Consider the following 19675-nt stretch of genomic DNA (forward strand, 5'->3'; position numbering starts at 1 on the left):
TTATAGAGTATCTTTGCTTGCGATACAAGGCTACATGATTCTTGTGGAGGCCATATTAAGCTGGCACTGGGCCCTTACCTTCTGAGACAAGAGCCAGACACATTAATAGCAGGGGCATGAATATTAGGAGACTGCTTAATGCTATAACTATTATAAAGTCCAGAAGGAGCATCCACAATATTAGCAATGCCATATTTTATTTATGATTTCTGGTTGATTTTCAAGTTAATGCAGAACGACCACAATCAAAGCCCATTGGGCCATGTTAACTAAGCGGTGCTATGTCATAAGACAAATGATGGCCCTGGAAGACACCCAACAAACAGCACATAGGCTTGAATGGGCCATAAGGCCGGCAATGCTGAAGAGTGTCCTGACATGGCCCCAGTTAGTTACATGGGCCTTACTCCATAACTACACACTTATTTTCCTTTTAAACATAAACATATATCATTACTATATCCTGTCTTCCAATCTATTGGAAAAATATCTCATATCTGGAGCTGCAACAAAGTGTAAATATCATTTGAGACGGAAGATTTGACCAAAGCAAAGATAATTTGTAGCTGACAAATAAGACATATTGTATGCAATCACTATTGAATCTTATGAAGAGACAGTTTTAGTATTAAATGGTAAGTGATATGTATATCCACATTCTTTGTGTAGGTATATTATTATAAATATTTTGTTTTGAAAGGGGCCATACCTTAAGGTCTAAATGTATAATGTACATTTGATGCATGTACTGGATCCCTTCACAGATCTGCTTAATGAATAGGATTGTATCCACTTCTGACAGATTACTGTTTTCATCAATGATCCTGTCAAACAGTTCCCCTCCATCCACACTGTTGAGAGAGAAAAAATATTTGTTAGCATGAAAATCACAATATTACACACAGTATTGCTTAATTACCCAAATAAATGATATATATATATATATATATATATATATATATATATATATATATATATATATATACCCAGAGCCCTGATGTTGATAGCCACATCCTTGTTAAGAAAGTCCCACGCATTATTCCTTGTGTTTTCTCTCCCACACTTCTAGATTGTAAGCTCATTGGGACAGGGACATCCTTCTCAGTTTTTCTTTAAATATATTTTATGCATATATGTTATTGTCTTTTCTCCCACATTGTACTGCACTGCAGAATATGTTGGTGCCATACAAATAAAATATAATAATAATAATAATTTGCAATACAGAGCAGTAGTATACTGTACCACTTAACAAGAAAAAAGGTCATTGGAACAATTCATTCATTGGTTTAATGTGATTCATGATGAGTGTAACACAAAATGAATTGGCATGATTTTAGTTTAGAAAGTCAATCAAAAGTCATTCTGTCTCCACTGTTTGTTTACGTGTCTCTCTGGTTCCTCATGTGTGGCCTTCATTTGTCTCTGTCTCCCTTTCCCCATACAATTAAAGAAATATGGTAAGAATTAAAAAAAAAAAAGCTGGAATATAAAAGTATATTGATAAAAGGGAAAACACTCAGTTATAGCTGGGTTGGGGATGAAAACTGCAAAGTTGCAAAAAAATAAATTCAAATGTATTAGACACAGCGCAACTTACAGTAACAATGTCTACACAGAAAATTTGTGGTAAAGTGGACTTGTGCTTGGCTGTGTCAATGAATCAGGGACTACTCAATGAACTTGGGGGCATGCTCTAAAGCTGCAAAATAGATACAGAAATGTGGACAGAACTACATTAATACAGAGTGGATGAGGTCCTGATTATTAAACAAACCCTCCCAGGAACTAGATCGACATTCTAATAAACGAATCCAGAATATACTGATGGCAACAAGGTGTGCCATAGCCACAGACTGGATTAAACCCGTACTTCCCACATTTACGGGAATTAAAAACCAGATCTGGATTAACCTACAAATGGAAAGGCTAAAAAGTATCCTTAGAGACTTTTGCTCCAAATGCCAAGAACCTGACAACCTCGGTCAATTTATAACACCATAAGGGGTACCCCTGCTCTGTCCCTGAAAATTCTTGCCATACTGATCAAATGGGGTTGGCTCACACAGACAAGAACAAGATGGACTTCTGGAGGGAACCCATGGACTTCTGGAGGGAACCCATGGTTCTGGATCTAACACTATGTCATTGCTTTTGTTGATGATCTGTAACCTCTAAACTGTGCTGCTACACTGCTGTACTACAGCCAAAACCCTCTACCCCCCTTCTTTCCTGTACCCACCCCCCACATTCACACACTGATGTACTGTAGGTAAACTAAAATACCAATACAAAATTGTGTGAAGAAAACAAAAAAACAGAGCGGGTAGAATCCACTAAAGAAATTAACAAATAGTCTGGATATACACACGGGGTCCTTAATTAAGGAATATAAGCCTGAGATCAAGCAGTGTCTAAGGTTAATAGGCTCAGTACTCTCAATTTCTGCTTCAATATTTAGCTTCTTCAGACTAAGCCCTGGGGAAATGAGGTACTGTGTATGTGTAATTTGCAGATTCTTTTTTTCTCCACTACTCTCTTGGATGTTTTAGAGCAAGAAAGAATTTTAGAAGTTAGCAGATTAGTTGCTACTTATAATAAAGTCCTCCTGTGCAGCCAGCAAATAGATCTACTAGTTGTCCCTAAGTATTTGATTGGGATTAGTTGACTGTTGTAATGTCGAATTAGCTTGCTGTGGAATTTTTAACAGCTGTTAGTAAAGGAGCTGCACACGTCAGTTCATGGTGCCTGGCACATAATTCACCGCCAGGTGGTACTGTATGTCACACACTCTTTGAATAGATTCAGTTGCAACTGTATAGTTAAGCAGTGGGTGGAAAGACAGTAATATATAATGGCCCCTTTACAAATGCTGTGCAAAGAAATATGTTGTAATGTACTAATAAACAAAGTCAGTAGCCTAACTTAATGTCAGTAGTACAATACTTTTTGTGACCCAGTTCTTTAATGGTAAAAAGTATTATAAAAAAAATCTTAAAGCAGCAAGCCGTGCCGCTTGTCTTTATTTACATGTATATATCTTTATCTTATTTGAAGCGACGGGTTCCCCAAAGCTGGAAACCGTGGTACTCCCAGCTATGGGACTGCTTGATTCTTGAGATATTTCCTTTTGAAATTCCTTTACAAGAATTTGTTTCCCAAATAAGCAATATTGCCACTGGGGTCTGCCTCACTCTGAGGGCCAAATACATGACCCCACAGCCATCTTTGTTTTCCATTGCAAGTACTTGCAAAAGGAAGAACCCCCGAAACTTGGAGTGCTGTGCTTCAGATCCTATGGACCTTATGGTTCATATAAGCGAACTGTATTGCCTTTGTTTACCAAAGCTCTTTACAGTCATACTTCAGAGGCATACATGCAGATCATAAAGGGGAGATTGCAGAGATAGTATAACTGGGATAGGCTGGGATTGAACCAACAAATGTATCTATTCAAAACCAAACCTTTATTAATATCACACCCTAGTCATAAATCTCCTGATTAAAATAGTACATTTTGTTTTTCTGAAATATCCCCTTGCCAGGAAAAACTTACAGTAGGAAAAAGAAATGCACCTACTATTCCATGACAAGCACAATATCATTTCTGGACTCAAAGGCATCATACAGCTGGATAAGGTTAACATGGTTAAGCTGATTCATGACTTGTATCTCATTTTTTACTTCCTCCTGCAAATAAAGATAATTTTCTTGAAGTTCTTCAACTCTGTGGGCGGGAACATCACTTCTGCAAACAGTATACTTTCAATGACACTTTGGCCTAGATTTTCTAAGTGGCGCCATTCTATCAGACATCTTCCGGCTGCAGAAGACACATTCAAGTGAATGGTTCATAATGTTTCTTCCGACATCAAATTGTGTTTTATGGGTTTCGATCAGCACCGCTTAGTTAATATGGGCCACCATCTCTGAAACGGACTAATATCAGACACTGTGAATCTATATTTGTATTGGGGTACAGTGTAGGCAGTTTGCCCTGCACTTTTGTTTGTTCTTCAGTATATGTGCATAATAAATGACATTGCAAGAGTACCAAATATTGGCTACAGTATGTGTTCCACCGCTATTACTACAAAGTCGACTATGATGACCCAGTAATGCAGCAGGTGTTAAAGAGCTAAAATCATCACAGTTTATCATTTGCTATTATAATGTAATGTTGATCGCTTCCAACCATCAGAAAGTGTGTCATCCTACTATCTGTGAAACGTATGGTCTTGATGAGGACTGAGAATAGCTGGTCATTGGAGAGAAGCATACTGTATACTGTGCGTCTAAAGCATTGTTTAACAATTAAAAAGGGAACTCTGTGGAGGAGACTATACTGTACTAACCTTTTCTTTATGAATTTTGACTTTAATAATTTTTGCTGCCAGCGTTAGACCTGATGTTTTCTCTATGCATCGGTGCACTTGACCAAATCGTCCGCTGAAAAGAATGAAAGGAAAACCAGTTGCATTGTAATATTAATATATTTTCCAAGCGATGACATGAGTCATTTTATAATGAAGACGGGCATGGAAAAACGGCAAAAAAATTAAAAAAGCCAGGGTGTTGGGCATCTGACAAAGTAAACCAAATGGTAAAGTATAGTGGTTTACAAATCGATTTTTAAACATAAAGAAATAGAGAGATTTAAAGAAAGGGGGAAATAATACAAAAATACTTCAGAGCAAAATATAGGTATGTAGGAAACAAAGCAAGACTTGATCAGGGGTATAACAATAGATTACAGCTGAGAGGTAAGAAAACATCAGAAATAAACTAACGCACAGGAGTATAAAGTCGTGAAGGAGAGGAACACAACTGTGTAATTAATGCTGCTTTTCATAGTATTATTGTAATCATTACATTCATTTATATCGTAATATATATAAAATATATATATAAAAAAAAAGTATATATATATATATATATATAGCAACAATTAAGAAAACCTGCAGCACTCACTATGGTATGGTATCAAAAATATCATTTTATTCCATCTAGCAATACATAAGCTACAATATGGGCAATGTTTCAGATCTGACGGTCATTTCTCAAGCTGAAACGTCGCCCATATTTTAGTTTTTCTATTGCTAGATGGCATAAAATTATATCTTTTTGATACATACTGTACCATAGTGAGTGCTGCAGGTTTTCTTTTTGTTGCTACAGGTATACAGCATATCATTTGGGGCTGGATGGTGATCCTGGCCCTACGCACCCAGTTGGAAACGAAGGATTTTTCTATATTTAATATGTTATGAGTGTCTATGATATACCACACATTAGATAAGTTATGGTGGGTGAAAAAGGTGACAAACAACCCTCCACCGTATAGCATATAACAAATAAAAATATCGCTTGTGAGCACATTCACATATCTTAGACAGGTCTGCAACCCTGCCTTTCAACATAATCCCCAGCATACAGTGCTTTCACTGCGGCAAGGAATTCTGGGACATACATGCAAATGAGCACACAGTGTCACCTTTTGCCTCAAATCCATTTTGACATGGAACCCTTATAAGCTTATGCTCGCTGCATTACACAACTTTTAAGCACAGCCTGAGTTAAGATGCAAAGCCAGTAAACCAACTCACAGACAGCTGTTTTGACCTTGTGGGTCTCATCCGTGTGAGGCTGGTTGTCCCGGCTTTGCAATTTTGAAGCTGGGTAGGTTTTACCACACATTAGATAAGTTATGGTGGGTGAAAAAGGTGACACAAAACCCTCCACCGTATAGAATATAGAAGGTAATACAAGTTAGTTAAAGCAGCAATACTACATTCCCACTTTTTAATTTATTTTGTATTAGTTTTATATGTACAACGTGACAATGTATAATTCTACACTCTTACCTAAGCTAGTAATCGTTTGGTGCTACTGTTATGAATCTGTAAAAATCCTGATTGTGTGCCTAACGAAATGGCCACCTTGTAACATTGTGCTAAGTCTGTGAAATGCTGCAGCTGATATATAACATTATATTACTAAATGTAACAGATAATTGTTACAGCTTTCACAGTAATAGACAGTCTGCTGTTTGCAACACAGTAACAGATCTGTTTGTGATACTTTGTTGCCAAAAGGCAGAGCTCAAAAAGGTGTGTGTCCGAGCCTGTTTCAAGAGGAAGTGAATATGACTTTCTTAATGGTTGCTGTAGCAACCAAACAATGAACACTACATAAAAAAATTTACAAAAGGCATTAGGAGTTAAAATAAAATAAAAAATAAACACAGCAGAACGTATTATTTAACACTACAGAACAAATTTATTTTAAAAAAACATAGGATTTTTCACGTTTTGCTGCTTTAAGGTGAGATGAGTATTTAGTAGGTACTGTAGAGTATAGTGATGTCATTTCTGATAGATATTACTTACCGTCCAACAACCTGAGTCTTTTCCACAGTATAAAAACTATTTATCTGAGCATGTTTAGCTGAGACGATGCGATGATCGAATGGGGCAGGAGGTGGTGGGGTGACATCTGTAGGGATTCAAAACAAAATGTTGATTACAGCTAAATAAGAAGCAAGTGGTGAACTCTTTCAACACCTGTGTTCATGTAAAGATCATTCTGTTTAAACACTTAAACTGGATGCTAGTGTACATTTGAACTGTTTTAATTTTCAGTACATAATCACATTTATTTACATTACAGTCAAAGCATTAGTAATTGCTGCTGTCTGTCAGATTGATTTTTCAGCAGAGAAATGCTATGCACTGTGACGTGGCAAAATGTTTAGACAAACCCATCAGTATCAAGTGCTTATTAGTCATTTATATCAATACATTGATTTATTAGACACACTTAAAAGATCAAATTCATAAAAGCAGATTACATTTGCTGGCATGGCAAATATGAAAGACCAGAATCATTTAAACAGAACAGAAAACTATCACGGCAATGAATTCTCTCACCATCAGGTAAGCTCTGGCGCCTAATTAAATGAATGGATCAATGGAGTACCTTACCGTCATTATGCAACTCTGGGTATTCCTAAATAATAACAAAGCTACAATTTATTTTTATTGAGTTTTTTTTATTTATCTTACCTTTAAATTTGTATTCATCTTTACAGGCTGTCTAAAGTGACAAGTAAGTCATGATATACTGTAGATTGATGGGCCACCCAAGTCATCCAAGCATTACTCCTAACTATAGGTTGTGAGGGCTGCAGCAAACTCAGTGAGAGACCAGCCTCAAAACGGCTTCTTCCACTGTCATGTGCGTTGGACACTGGCAATAATAGAGATGCTCAGTACCAGTGCCAGAGCAGCTTCCTCTACCATGTGTTCTTGGCATTTAAAGGAGGTAAAGGACATTTCGATAGTAAATCCCACATTTGCCAGGAGCAAGATAAATGCAAGTCTTAGAAATGCTACTGTATGTGTGCTACTGTAGACCATATTGAGGTTCCTTCACCCCATTCATGTGATTGACTCAAGTCATTCACTTCAATGGGCGATGGGTTCCCTTATGGCTTAGCATGGTTCGGAAATATGGCCAAACATGCTGTCAAATATATTCTTATGTAATATGATTTGTGACTTAATGATAACATTTAAGGGGGCAGGATTATGGGTAGTAGAAGACATAAAAGACTACATCTATATTGTTGTAGCATGTACAATAAAGACCAATAATGTTACCCTGACGTAGTATTTTTTTTTTTTTAATCAATTCTCATATTCTCATTTTTTTTTAATCATAGAAGAAACAAATTATTTATAGGTTGCATAAATCTTTTTCTTTTTCAAAATGTTGTGTTTGGGAAAACTTTTTGTTCAAATTCAAATGTTGCAAATTTTTTGCCAAAATTTCAACACATGTGACTTGAATTTAGGGTCAAGTAACCTGCACATCGACTTAATACAATACTTTGCAAAAAAAAAAATGCTGCCGAACATTGTCATTTTGTGAATTTTATTTTTGCAATAGAAATGCCAAATTTTGCCTGGTTTGCGAATTTCCGCTGCAATTTTGCACATCACCAAACAGTATGAACGATTGTACAGGAAGTATACTGTACATAATTTGAGAGAAATGTACCGTATATTACATTCTAACAATATTGTAACTTCCAAGTGAATGGAAGTATTGAAATGGGTCAAAAATATTATTGAATACGATTTGACACCGTTTTGGGCATAAGAAACCCGTGTTAAGCAATAGGATTTAGATAACATGAATACCATGTATAATTTATACTGTACCCCAGGGCTCATTAACTGGTGACCCGCAAAGGGCCATGATGTGGATCCTGGACTCTCTGATTTTATTCATTTGAAACTAGTTGTTTAGGAACCGAGTTAAAAAATTGACACAAACACAATTGAAGGTTTAGGTAAAGAAAATATACGTGGTAAAGATTTATAAATGCTTGCAGTGTTGAAATAGAATAATTGGCAAGTCTTTAAATGTATTGAACAGTACATTACAAACAGCTTGGGGCTGTTCTACGCCTAAATGTTTTCAGCTCTGGGCCCTTAGGAGAACTAGTTGTGGAGCCCTGATATATACCATGTATATTTTACACGTTATTCATTTTATATAAATCCTATTTCCCAGCCATTAATATAATTCAAATATAATTGTACTAGTCTTCTATGCATACTGTATATACACATCATCTTCGGCACTTTCCGATCCACTGCTGGATGAAGGCCTCATTGAAGAATTTCCAGGCACTTGGGTTACAAAAATAGAAATACATATATATATATAGAAACAAAATAAGTTAGCGCTTGCTAAGGAATACCAATGGTGACTAAAAAAAGTGATATGGCGTAAATAAATGACGTAAATAAAAGTGAAATGTGACGTGAGGAATATCAATGGTGTTATAATGTGAACAAAGATATAAACATAAAAATAAAAAAACTTTAAATTAACTAGTGAAAGTAGCAATTTAGATGTGACAAACATTCATAAACTGTGCAGTACAGTGATAATTGAAAATGTCCATAATAAAATCTATAAATTAAGAAATGAGTAGAAAGGATGTAAAGTGCCGTGACTTTTCTGAAGCTTCTGAGAGGATGAACCACATCCACAGGAATCTATTGTATGTACAGTACAGTATGTCTTTATTTATATGTGCCATTAATGTACAAAGTGCTTCACAGTAGTAATACGTGACAATCATATAAATAACAAATAATATAAATAACAGGTCATGGGAATAGGTGCTTCAGACATAAATGTAACATTTAGGAAGAGGAGTCCCTGCTCCGAGGAGCTTACAATCTAATTGGTATGTAGGAGGAATGTACAGAACCAGTAGGAGGGAATTCTGGTAAGTGTGTCTGCAGGGGGCCAAGCTTGATGTATCATGCATATAGTGTTAGCCACGGCGCAACTCATATGCTTCTTTAAGCAAGTGTGTCTTAAGGTGGGTCTTAACGGTGGATAGAGAGGGTGCTAGTCGGGTACTGAGGGGAAGGGCATTCCAGAGGTGCGGGGCAGTCAGTGAGAAAGGCGTAAGGCGGGAGAGGGCTTTAGATACAAAGGGTTAGAGAGAAGACATCCTTGAGAAGAACGCAAGAGTCGAGAGTGTGCATAGCGAGAAATTAGGGCTGAGATGTAAGGAGGGGCAGAAGAGTGTAAAACTTTAAAAGTGAGGAGGAGAATTAAGTGCGAGATGCGGGATTTGATCGGAAGCCAGGAGAGGGATTTCAGGAGGGGAGATGCTGAGACAGATCTAGGAAAGAGTAGAGTGATTCTGGCAGCAGCATTTAGGATAGATTGTAGGGGAGACAGGTGAGAGGCAGGAAGGCCGGACAACAGGAGGTTACAGTAATAAAGACGGGAGAGAATGAGGGCCTGAGTCAGAGTTGTAGCAGTCGAGAAACAGAGGAAAGGGCAAATCTTTGTGATATTGCGGAGGAAAAGCAACAGCTTTTAGAAACGTTTTGAATGTGAGAGGAGAATGTGAGAGAGGAGTCGAGTGTGACCACAAAGGAGTGTGCTTAGGCTACTGGGTGAATGATCGTAGTTCTAACAGTAATGTGGAAGGAGGTAGTACGGCCAGGTTTTGGAGGAAGTATGAGTATCTCTGTATTTGCCATGTTAAGTTTAAGGTGGTGGAGGGCCATCCAGGATGATATTGCAGAGAAATTTCAGAAACTTTGGTTTGTACAGCAGGTGTAAGGTCGGGGGTTGAAAAGTAAATTTGTGTGTCATCAGCATAGAGGTGATATTTAAACCCAAGAGATGTGATTAGGTCACCTAGAGAGAGTGTGTACAGAGAAAAGAGAAGAGGTACTAGACAGAGCCCTGGGGTACCACACAGAGAGATCGATAGAGGAAGAGGATGTGTTAGCATTAGAGACACTGAAAGTACGATGGGAGAGGTAAGAGGAGATCCAGGATAGAGCTTTGTTCCGAATACCAAGAGTATGGAGAATGTGAAGGAGAAGAGGGTGGTCCACTGTGTCAAATGCTGCAGAGAGGTCGAGTAATATGAGTAGATTGTAATGACCTCTATCTTTGGCAGCGTGGACGTCATTAGTTATTTTAGTGATGGCTGTTTCAGTTGAGTGAGCAGTGTGGAAGCCAGATTGTAGAGGGTCTAGGAGAGAATAGGTGTTGAGAAAATGGAGCAAGCGAGAGAATACAAGACATTCAAGGAATTTAAAAGCAAAAGGCAGGAGGGAGACAGGTCGAAAGCTAGAAAGACAGGTAGGGTCAAGCTTGCTGTTTTTGAGTAATGGTATAACTGTTGCATGCTTGAAGGAGGATGGAAAGGTACCAGAGTAGAGGGAGGAGTTAAAAATGTGTGTGAGCATAGGGATTATAGTAGGAGCAAAAGGTTTTGGAGATAGGAGGGAATGAGGTCAAGAGGGCAAGTGGTAAAGGGAGAAGAGGAGATCAACAGTGACACATCCTCCTCTGAGACAGTGGAAAAAGAGTCAAGGAAGGCAGGAGGAGAGTTAGGAAATGGTGTAGGATGGGAGGAGGAAACAGAGGGGATGTTCTGACGTATGGATTCCACCTTTTCCTTAAAATAGTCAGCAAAGACCTGAGGTGAGATGGAAGAAGAGACAGCTGAGGGTGGTTTGAGTAGAGAGTCAAAGACAGAGAAGAGTCGACGTGGGTTAGACTTCTGCGTGTTGATTAGTGAAGAAAAGTAGGATTGTTTAGCTTGAGAGAGGGCAGAGTTGAAACAGGATAGAATACATTTGTAGTGAAGGAAGTCTGCAAGAGTGTGAGATTTCCTCCAGAGGCATTCAGAGGAATGAGTGGAGGAATGCAGCATGCGCGTGTGGGAATTTAGCCAGGGTCTGGGGTTAGAAGAGGATGTGAGGAATCTGCTCCTGGGTTTGGCTGGAATCCATCCTCTGGAGCTTTGCAGGTTCCAGACAAACTTTTCCCTGCTTCTGCAATCACCTGCCTCCTGCTGCCTCCTGTGCAGCTCTTGCCTGATTGGCCTCCTGAGCTATTTAGATACTGCCCCGCCCCCAGGAAGTTGCTGGACATAGACTTTGCAATCCTTGTTGCAAGCTACTGTGCTTGTCACAGACTCCCGTGTTTAGCCTGCTTGGCTTTCTTGCCTGTGTTTCCCCCACCTGACCTCCTGCTTCCAAGGCCTCCCTGCTCGGTAGCCCCGGTGTTACTTCTTGTTCTTTGCCGTCTCCGCTGCCGGCTTGTCTCCTGGTTATTCTACGTTCTCCAACCCTGACCTGGCTATGTTTGACTATGGACTGCGCAACCCTGAACCGGCTTCGTGGTCTAAGGTCTGTGTTTTCATATCCCCACCTCAGCCCCGCGGCCCGGTCCCGGTTTGTGGCGAGCACGATCGTGACAGAGGACGGCAGAGAGAAAGCGGGGCATGTAGATCAAGAGAGGAGGATAAGGCAGAGTTGAAGTACCTGACCAGGTTCTCAGGGTCTGTAGCAGAACTGAGAGATTACAGGGAGGAGCGTAAAGTGGAATCAAAGGCTGGTAGGATAATAGAGCGCAGGTTTCTGCAGAAGCAAGGGGTAGATGGAGGTGGAGAAAGGGAGAAGCGAGAGAGAAAGAGAATGAGATGAGGTGATGGTCAGAGAGAGGAAAAGGGGAAATGGATAAATCGGAGAGAGAAAAGTTTTTAGTGAAAACAAGGTCTAGGTAGTGGCCATCCTTGTGGGTGCTGGCTGCAGTCTACTGTTGAAGGCCAGAAGAAGAGGTTAGAGAGAGTAAGCGGGAAGCCCAAGGGAGAGAGGGATTATCAATGTGGCAGTTGAAGTCCCCAAGGAGAAGAACAGGGGAGTCTGAGGAGAGAAAGAAAGAGAACCATGATTCAATGAAAGAGAAAGGCAGAAGGGGGATGAGTAGAGGTAGGTGGGCAATAGATGACCGCCACTTGGACAAGGAGAGGAGAGAAGATCTGGATAGTGTGAGCCTCAAAGGAGGGATAAGCAAGAGAGGGAGGAGTTGGAAGGGTACGGTACAGCAGAGAAAGGAGAGCAGGAGGCCCACGCCTCCACCCCTGCCATCAGGCCGCGGAGTGTGGGAGAAAGAAAGACAATCATAAGAGAGGGCAGCTTTCAGAGCAGAGTCAGACTGAGTGAACCAGGTCTCAGTTATAGCAAATAGGAGCAGAGAGTGAGAGAGAAAGAAGTCATGCACGGAGAGGATCTTGTTAGAAAGGGAGCAAGTATTCCAAAGGGCACAGGAGAAAGGGAGAGAGGAGGGAAGGTCGCAGGGGATGGGTATGAGGTTGGAGGGGTTGACACATGAAGGAGTAGAGGTAGTATTTGACAGGCGAGGACGAGCGCATGTAGGAATAAGGCAGGGACCAGGATTGGGAGAGATATCCCCAGAAGCAAGGAGGAGAAGCATGGATAGAAAGAGAATGCGTATGCGTGAGGATGATTTGTAGGGGTGTGATTTAGTGCAGAGAATATAGCTGTGTAGTGTCAGAGGGCGCAGGTAAGAAAGGGGTTCATGTTGAAAAAAGAAAAAAAGAGGCGCATACCACATAGCATAAATCTGTGCAGACATTTAATATCAAAATAGAAGAATCTAAAATAGCACACCACAAGTGTAGCTAGAAATAGCGCATGTAGAGATAAATTATCTTAGCAGATTAATACATATCTTGGGCCTTGATGTTCCATGACAATGATAGGGATCCTGGCACCAATGAGTATTAGAGAGTCCAACAGCCACTAAAATTGGGAATGTGAGAGAAATTATCTCTGTGGGGAAAAACGGGAGAGGGGGAGGGGAGGAGAGAGGGGGGCACGGGTAAGTATCATCTCCAAATGGTAGTCCCCATCCAGAACCGCACAGCTACAGTAGACACTTTGAGAGGCTTTACTGGTACCATCAATAAGGTGAATCTCCTTATCCAGGGTGTTGTACATATCAAATTAGAGCTGTGGGAGCAATTCACTCTGTCCTGCTGTATATCTCTGTGTAGAGACAGCCCAGTGCTGGTATTCGCGGTCGGCTGTATGCTGGATCTCAGGACTCCATATATATATTTCTCATACCTGATGTGCTTTTATGTATCTATCTTAAATCAATTATTTAATTCCCTGCATTCCATTCCTTCCCTTCCTATCCGTTTTGCACTTATGTGCTTCTGTGCTCATTATCTATCATCCAGGAAGTACAGCTGGTTCTTTATTGGAATTGAGCCTATATAATCCTTCCTAGCCACCGTCCAGCTATTCCCCTGACGAAGTCACGTTGATGAAGAAATGCATTGGGACGTAGCCCTTGTGGTGATGTCACAGCCTAGTGGAGTCCTGAGATCCAGCTCTTCCTGCATACAGCGGATTGCGGATACCAGCACTGGGCTGTCTCTACACAGAGATATACAGCAGGACAGAGTGAATAAATCCCACAGCTCTAATTTGATACGGACGGCACCCTGGATAAGGAGATTCATCCTATGGATGGTTCCAGTAAAGCCTCTCAAAGTGCCTACAGTAGCTGTGCGGTTCTGGATCAGGACTACTATTTGTGATGGTACTCACCTGTGCCCACCCCCCACCACTCCCCACGCCCGTTTGAGGGCTTCCTTGCATGGACAGCTCACTTCAGGTCCTGCCACAACATTTCGATGGGTTTAGGTCCAGACTTTGACTAGTCCATTCTAAAACGTGGAACTCCTTCTTCTGCAGCCATTCTTTTCTAGATCTATTTGAATGTTTAGGATCATTGTCTTGCTGCATGACCTACTTTTGCTTCAGCTTCAGCTCACGGACGGAAGACCTGACATTTTCCTCTAGAAACTACTGATATAATGCAGAATTCATGGTTGTGACAATAATAACAAGCCGTCCAGGTCCTGAGGCAGAAAAGCAGCCCCAAACCATCATACTCCCACCACCATGCTTGACAGTTGGGATGAGGATCTTCTGTTCAAACGCAGTTTTGGTTTTCGCAAAAGATAACGTTTCTCATTGAGCCCAAAAAGTACTACCTTTGACGCGTCTTTCCGAGAACATTGTTCCAGAAGTCTTCTGGTTCATCTATGTGCTCTTTGGCGAACTTCAGATGGGCAGCAATATTCTTTTTAGAGAGCAATGGTTTTCTCCTGGCTATCCTTCCCTGAACACCATTTTTGTTCAGTATTTTTTTTGATAGTTGAGTCATGAACACTCACATTAGCCAAGGCAAGAGTAGCTGGCAGATCCATGGATGTTACACTGGGGTTCTTTGTGAATTCCTGGATGATTTGCATGTTTGTTCTTGGAGAGATTATGTTAGTATGACCACTGCCTGGACTGTGGTCTTGAACTTTTTCCATTGTCCAGCAGTGAATTGGTGAAGCACCAAACCCTTAGAAATAGTCTTGTAAACCTTTCTAGACTGATGAGCATCAATAACTGCTTTTCTGAGGTCCTTAAAGATTTATTTTGATCATGACATGACGTGTTTCCACACACCTGTATGGTGAAGATGAAACTCACAAAATTTCTGATCTTTCTATAGGTTGGGGCCTCCCAAACTCACACCTGAAGATCTACCTAATTATTTAAACACCTGATTCTAATTATCCCCCTTAATAAAACAAAGGTTTCACTTACTCATTGTTTGTCTAATCCATACATCATTTTGCTTCAAAAGACATGAAATTGATTAATATAAACCTTAGTGGATATTTAAGAAAAGACTGGTTTTGATTCAAGATGTATCATGGAAAAACTATGGGAGTTCCGTAATTATTACATGGAAACACCTAAGATGTGTCTGTCATCAGAGAACAGGTAGCTGATTAGATATTTCTTACAAGGAGGACAGGGTCTGAAATGTATTTTTACAATTCAGAACCAAAGGAAACTAGTAAAATGGACTACATGCCATTGCTCTAATAGTAATTGCAACCCAACTATTGAATAATTCAAGATGTGCAGATCAGTACAGAAATGTACTGCATATGCGCTGGGCTATTTGAGGTTTAATGTTTTTAAAATGGTAATAATTAAAAAAGCAGTTCTCTGCTAAAGGGGGATCAGCACTTTAAGTGTTTCAGGTTTTGTGTGAAAATCCATTAAGCTTTAAAAATATATATATACATTTCAAATGTTTTGCCAGGTCTAAATGTTCAGCTTTTTGTTCTTAGATAAACAAAAAATTGTCTTCAAATTTTGCTAATCCAGTCAGCCCCAGGCTCGCATCAAAATACTTCAGTCTGATTCATTAAGCAAGGGACACAGGAGAATTACAAAGAAACAGTATTTCCCTGTGGTTATGTTTAAAGATACTACAGATGAACAATAAAATAATGGGACTGTTCATAGTGAATGTATGAAATATTAGTCCGCAGTGGTATACAGTCAGTTATATACAGTTTATGTTTGGAGTGTTGATAAAATAAGTATTCCTATCACATAATTAAGTCTACGTTGTGGCTAAAGGATGTCCTACATTTTTACATATGTTTGCTTTTTACATTGTTGCACTATGATTTTTTCTTCTTCTCTCCTTTGCTTCACACATGTTAATCCCTGCTGTGGAGCCTGAAGTCAAATATTGGACTCTCCTCTATTGGACATTGTCGCAATTCTTGGACTCCATATTTGTTCTTATATTGGACTCTAAGGCGCCGGTTTGTATTGTTGTTTTTTGTTCTTGCACTAACTGTGCTTTGGGTTAGTTTTACTTGGCAGCCTTGCCCTATAGATTATTGGTTAGGGTGTATGATTATACACCTTTTCTATTGTGTAATTGTTGTATTATCCTTTATGTTATTTCACTTTAGTCTTTTAGCGCTATTCACACCACTCTTTTTTTTGTATGTCAGATCCAGACCAGCTATGTTGGCTAGCAATTGAATCTCAATACTCCAGAACGCCTTCTCTGCCAGCTTACCTGTGGTGTGGGGATAGAGGAACTGATATGGCGCCTAACTTTGAACTGGGAGCGATGAGACATACATGGGAAATATGGCTGAAAGCTAAAACTAAATTCCAGCTCTCCTCCACCAGCTCACAACTTACCCCAATATTCAATCATCCTAAATTCCTTCCAGGTTGTGAAACTAAACAATTCGACCTATTCAAATCACTGGGGTCAGAGCGATCGCAGATCTGCTTAGCGATGGAAAGTTCCTGAGTTTCCAAGAATTATGCACCAAACTCAACGCGCCCCAAATAGAAACATTCAAATTTCTTCAAATTCGGCACTTTCTACAAAAACTGTCCCCAACGTTGAAATTTCCCCCTCTCACAAAAGTTGAGAAACTGTGCCAAGAAGGGTCACATCAAAAAGGTCTAATAACACAAATTTATGCAGGAATGGAGAATCCAGCAAACCCCACCGCGCACGATTATATGCTCAAATGGGCAGCGGAATTGAACATGGTTATTGACAGAGAGGACTGGGAAGAAATATGGGACTCGGCCTCAGGAACTTCCATATGTACCACAGGGAAGGAAAATATTTATAAAATAATGTATCGCTGGTATCTTACCCCAGTGAGATTAAAACAAATCTACCCTCTGGCCTCGGATTTATGTTGGAGAGGCTGTGGACATAGAGGGGACATGGCCCACATCTGGTGGCAATGTCCAGAGATTCAGAAATATTGGCTTATAATACAAGACTTAATAAAAGAGGTCACGGGCCTCACAATTCCCATTGATCCACTGACCTTCTTACTGGGCAGACCGATAGAGGAAATAGATCGCCCAGTATGGAGATTAATCTCCTTCATTCTCACAGCAGCAAGATGCTCAGTTGCATCCTCATGGAAGAAGGTAACGCCCCCCACAAAACAAATGGTGAAGAAAAGACTCAACGAGGTCATGATAATGGAAAAACTCACGGCCTTCCTCAAGCGCTCGACAGAAAGTTTTTATAAAATTTGGGAGCCCTGGCTAACTCGCTAAATCAAACCAAAAATCCCCCCCTAAGAAACAGTAACGCAGAGATAGCCCTGAGATGTGGATGTGAGGGCCCGTCCGGACGAGGGGAGAGAGGGACGACTCCCCCTCTCCCCCCCACTTCTCCCGCCTCCTCCCTGCCCCCCCCCCCCCCTTCCCCTTGTCTCTTTCCCTCTTTCTTCTTCCTTCATACCTCGTGGACCATGATGTGGTCCTTGGGGCACCCCCCCCCCCTTACAACCTTTAGAACAAGGAAAACGATATGATATTAGGCCAGAAAAGTAATGTAATGTATGTGAACTTAATAATGCCTAATAAAAACGTTTGAAAAAAAAATCCAATACAAAAAGACAATGTAAAATTGCAATAATGTCATACATGGTTACTGTAAAGCTGTATTGTATGGCCAGTTCTTTAAATGGCCCTAATAAATACTTTTAGGCCCAGATCCACAAATCTCAGTTAAATCAGGGCTCATAATGTAGTTATCAAAATCAGTAACGGGTGTTGTGTTCCCTTAGGTTAACATCAATCCGCAGAGGTAATTACATGCGAAAACAATGGGCATTAGTTATTGTATTAGCATAGGCTTAGTGTCATGTTAAGTTACATACCTTACCTGAACATGACTCGTTACACCTGTCTTAATTAAAGGTGGAGCTAGCTCCTTCAGACCCTTAAATATGAGAGAGAGAGCAAGAGACTGCAAACCCATACTTCAGGGTCTGAGGGATATGGCGGCATCTTTCGGTATGACCTAAGTAACATGTAAAATCATTGTTATAGGGAATACCTCTTTTAAAAGGGCCTGTGATGGCTGAAAATAGCACTTACAGTAACGCTGCGTTAGTGAGCTTTGAAGATACCTGTTACCACTTAAAGATACATTAGCTTAAATCACCTATGCCTTTGGAAAAATATATATTTCCCCCCCAGGTGTCAAACAGTGGGTCTCCGATGCTGAACTGCATTAATTTCAGCTCTGGGAAAACCCTGCTCCATCAGATGCTTACATGTAATAGGGCTGCCAGTATCTCGCTGCTATGGAAAGGTCACGCGGGCTAATAGGAAGCCGCAAGGGATGACATCACCGTCTCTTATTGGCCCATGGGACCTTTATACCACCATATTGGATGCCCAGTTGGGGCTGCTATTGGTAGCCCCTTCCGAGGTACTTATCTCGAAGCGCAGGGTGTCCCAGAGCTGAAATCAACGCGGTTCTGCTCTGAAGACTCCCGGCCTCAAATATAGTAAAGAAAATAAAAATCCCCAAGAGGTAATGTTTATTTAAGTGAATGCCTCATTAAGTCACTAACGGAGCTATGTGGGCCTGGGCCTTAGTAGTCATCTCATTGATTTTATCACTCTTTTTCTAACTGATACCACCACTACCGCTTTTTTGCCTTGTAAACCCTCGACTCCTAAAATATTGCTATTAGACTCTTCGCTTCCCTGAAATTAACCAGTTCACTGCCAGAGAGGGCGACTTGCAGCAAAGGGGTTAAGGTTACTGTATGTTCCTTAATATCCCATAACCAATATAGTTTGTTACGAACATTCATATGGAAGGTGATGAGCAACAATGGCTTTAGCAATTTCGGGAAAATACTAGAATATTATTCATGTGCATTAATGAGGTGCCCTGTTTTACAATGTTGACATTGCGAGTTTACCAGCACAATTTTGTTTTTCATTCATGTCTGTAGCAATTATCTTTGATTAGTTGTTGTGCAATCCTATTCAGTTAATGTGTTATTGCGTATTGTAAAGTGCTGAGGGCACAACTGGCACAGTTTCCACAAATGTGTTACTGCCATGCAATAAATACAACAAATGCATTGAAATAGAGAGGCTGTTATGGCATACATTTTTTTATATACAGTAGTTATTGTTATATTTGTTTTTAAATGTCTAAGGGGCTTATTCTATATGATAAGAAGTGGACGATCGAACCGTTACTGATTGATGTAAATAGGGAATTTCGTCTGAAAAAAGCCTGATCGGCTGCTTCGGATCATGTAGAATAATCACCTAAATACAAGAAACTATCACTTACTGCACTAAAATATACTAGAACTTACCTGAGTGATCTCCTAACAACAAGGATATTACCGCTATAATACTGTGGTAATTGTTTATTAAGACAATATTTAATTATTTTTATAACGTTCCCCTAAAAAAATCAAGGGTATTGTTACAAATAGGAAAATTCACATTTCCTAATAATATTATAAATTTAAATTAGGCAATTTAAAGCTGGAACAAGTAATGTCTAGCTTGCCACATGATGCCGTCTATTTTTTTAGTGGTGCTTTTCATGTCTTGCCACTGGGCGTCCAAAA

The 19675-nt window shown here is 40.0% G+C and overlaps 1 protein-coding gene across 3 annotated transcripts in view; it reads right to left on the reverse strand.

Moving 5' to 3' along the window:
- The window catches only part of MYLK4 (myosin light chain kinase family member 4), a 159728-nt gene that overhangs the window by 19510 nt on the left and 120543 nt on the right, over positions 1-19675 (reverse strand). For all 3 annotated transcript variants that reach the window (XM_075585825.1, XM_075585826.1, XM_075585824.1), the window contains 4 exons: positions 6390-6495; positions 4356-4449; positions 3581-3690; positions 710-851 (listed from right to left, as the gene is read on the reverse strand). In XM_075585825.1, the coding sequence (XP_075441940.1) occupies positions 710-851; positions 3581-3690; positions 4356-4449; positions 6390-6495 (452 nt within the window). The remainder of the gene's footprint in view (positions 1-709; positions 852-3580; positions 3691-4355; positions 4450-6389; positions 6496-19675) is intronic.

Source organism: Ascaphus truei, chromosome 2 (assembly GCF_040206685.1).
Source record: "Ascaphus truei isolate aAscTru1 chromosome 2, aAscTru1.hap1, whole genome shotgun sequence".
NCBI classification, from domain to species: Eukaryota; Metazoa; Chordata; class Amphibia; order Anura; family Ascaphidae; genus Ascaphus; species Ascaphus truei.